General features: G+C 43.2%; 1 protein-coding gene across 1 annotated transcript; it reads left to right on the forward strand.

Annotated features, from left to right (window-relative positions):
• The first annotated feature begins 8 nt into the window (after positions 1-8).
• Positions 9-2,254, forward strand: LOC104401127 (dynein light chain 1, cytoplasmic-like). The gene is made up of 2 exons (XM_010015400.1): positions 9-128; positions 1,942-2,254. The coding sequence occupies exons 1-2, from the start codon at positions 33-35 to the stop codon at positions 2,077-2,079; spliced, it is 234 nt and encodes a 77-aa protein (XP_010013702.1). The 5' UTR covers positions 9-32; the 3' UTR covers positions 2,080-2,254.
• Positions 2,255-2,610: the final 356 nt, after the last annotated feature.

Below are 2,610 nucleotides of genomic sequence, written 5' to 3' on the forward strand. Positions count from 1 at the left end.
GCGATCGAAAGGCTGTGATCAAGAATGCAGACATGTCAGAAGAGATGCAGCAAGATGCTGTGGAGTGTGCTACACAGGCACTGGAGAAGTACAACATCGAGAAGGACATTGCTGCTCACATAAAGAAGGTAGATGTTTGCTTGTAATGTCCTCATGAAATATCTATGCACATGAAAGATCAAGCAGGCAGAATGCTGCTAGGCGAGTATCTCTAGAGAAACAAGTTCTCGAGACACTAGATAATCAAGTTGGACTTTCTCTGTAGGCTGCTGTCCTCTTGTTCCTTTCCCCACCCTTTATGTGGACTTTCCCAGATTCTTCTGCTTTTCTCTCACAGTACCTTCTATTAAAGCCTTTTCTGCCACTGTCCCATTTTCCAGGTGAACAGGGAGTGGCCACTGACTGTCCCTCTGATGAGCTGGTACAAAACACAGGGGCTCTATTGAGTTCTCATATGGTTTTCCTTTGAGAGTAAACCTGTTTTACATAGTTCTTGGTTTCAGTTTTATTGAACTTAATCTTAAGGATCTGTTCACAGTTCTGTCCAGCTGGGTCAAGAATTGCAGGGTGAAGTAGCTTTCTATAAGTACTGTAGTCACACCTCTCCTTATGTAGTGACATAAGCAAAAAAGGAGGAAGAAACCCCACCACAAAAAATCCCTGGTGGCACTCTTGTTTGCAATGTCTGTCTCATTCTTTATGTAGGATTAACAATACTGAACATGGGAAAGATCTAGTTTTGATTATTTCCTGCTTTGTCAATTCCAGAGAATGGAGAAACCAAAGAGTGCTGATAGAAGTTAAACTGAGTGGAATTGCTGTTTAAATGTTAAGGATTATTGGACTGCAGCGTCTGGAGTTAACTGCTTAGCATTACTTTATACATTTGCTGAAGGCTTAGGCTGCAAGCTGTGAATTTTCACCCAGATATGTTGAACTTTGATCTTGTTCCATGGAAGAGGGGCTCAAGAGCCAGTTCAAGCTGTGCGATAAGGAAGCTACAACTGCCATCAGAAACCACAACCTCAGAGATAACATGAAAAATGTATGGCCCAGGGACAATGAAGGGATCCAGTGAAGAACAAGACCCCAGACCCTAATATTATTATTGGTCTGAACTGATACGTGACGGGTGGGAAAAGCCAACTGTGAGGGTGTAATTGCCCAGGAATTCCTTGGTTTGGGGTCCCTCTCTGGAGGCACCCAGCTTGAGTTGTTTCTACTGCTGTATCACTCGAATTATGTCATTGGACTTAAAGCCTGAGGCTCTGCTTCAGGTTATGCAGGGCAGACAAGCTTCTTGAACATAAAAAGTACTTCCAGTAAGCAGAATGATTTTTTTTTTTTTTTTTTTCCCCCACTAGAGAATACTGGTTGGCTATGCCTACAATTCGGAAAGGCATCTTTTCTTTTTTTCCCAGATGCAGGAACTATCAGTGACAGTGGAAAAGAGAGAGTTTAGTCTAATAATTTTTCAGGTACTCTTTGTAGCAGCTAATGGGAATTTGCAAAGGATTTGACATAAGCCATGCAGTCTTAGACTTGTTGATAGTACCTGTGTTACAGAGCATGTGGCAGAGAATTTTCCACCACATCCCTTTAGCAGATGAACAATGAAGCCTAAATTACGGTTTAATCTCTATGGGTATAAACTATAGTGCTGAAGCTTTTACTCAAGGGCTCTAGTTTCAGATCCTGCTATGAGTTGCAGGGAGAGGAAGACTACTTTCCCTGCACAGAAATAACGTTTTAAACTTACTGCTGCTCAGGTGGAAAGCACTGTGGCTCTTTTGTTTATGTCTGACTAAGCAGCAGGTGAACATAAGATGTAAATAAGATAATCCTAGTGCTTAAGAGCATCTGCTCTTCCTCTAATTGCCTTGCTCTGAGAGTGAATACCAGTTTAGAAGAGTTCTTAATTTCTAGTGATCTATTTTGCAGGAGTTTGACAAGAAATACAATCCTACCTGGCACTGCATTGTGGGGAGGAACTTTGGCAGCTACGTGACTCATGAGCACACGCACTTCATCTACTTCTACCTCGGCCAAGTGGCTATTCTTCTCTTCAAGTCTGGTTAGACCTATGGACTGTTACTGAAACTTGCATCCGGTTACAGGACTGTGCTGATTTCTCTGACTAGTTACTGCAGCCTTCCTGAGGACGCAGACCTTGATCTTCAAGGGCAAAGGCAGGGATTATGCTATAGCAGATGATGTTACATTGTGGATATAAAAAAGGAAAAATACCAAAAAAGTCTTCCATGTATTTTTATTTTTTTTCCCAAAGGCTGCTTCTTTGCTAGTAGAGCTGTTGGAGCAGTTTTGACTTGGAGAGTTTTCTAGCAGTCTACAGTATTGCCCAGTTACCACTTGTGCTATGTAAGTACAGACAGTGTTTAGTTCTTCCTGTTACGAACCTCCTCTTCCGAGGTGGTTTTTGGTGGTTTCCCCTCCTCCTGTGTGGCTGGATGTGCTGCCCCAAGGCCTGGGCTGTTTCTGCTGGTGCCTTGGAGAACCGCTTTGGAAAATAAAAGACTAGATCCACCTGGCCCCCGGGATGTTGTTTCTGGCTGCTTTGGGCAGGGTGGGTGGCTTGGCCTGGGCGTTGCT

Source organism: Nestor notabilis, unplaced genomic scaffold, assembly GCF_000696875.1.
Source record: "Nestor notabilis isolate BGI_N333 unplaced genomic scaffold, ASM69687v1 scaffold4105, whole genome shotgun sequence".
Classification (NCBI taxonomy): Eukaryota; Metazoa; Chordata; class Aves; order Psittaciformes; family Psittacidae; genus Nestor; species Nestor notabilis.

Coding starts and splice junctions, on each gene's coding strand:
- LOC104401127 (XM_010015400.1), top strand. CDS start 33: ATGTCAGAAGAGATGCAGCAAGATGCTGTGGAGTGTGCTACACAGGCA. Junction 129..1,941: donor TTGCTGCTCACATAAAGAAG/GTAGATGTTTGC, acceptor TCTATTTTGCAG/GAGTTTGACAAGAAATACAA.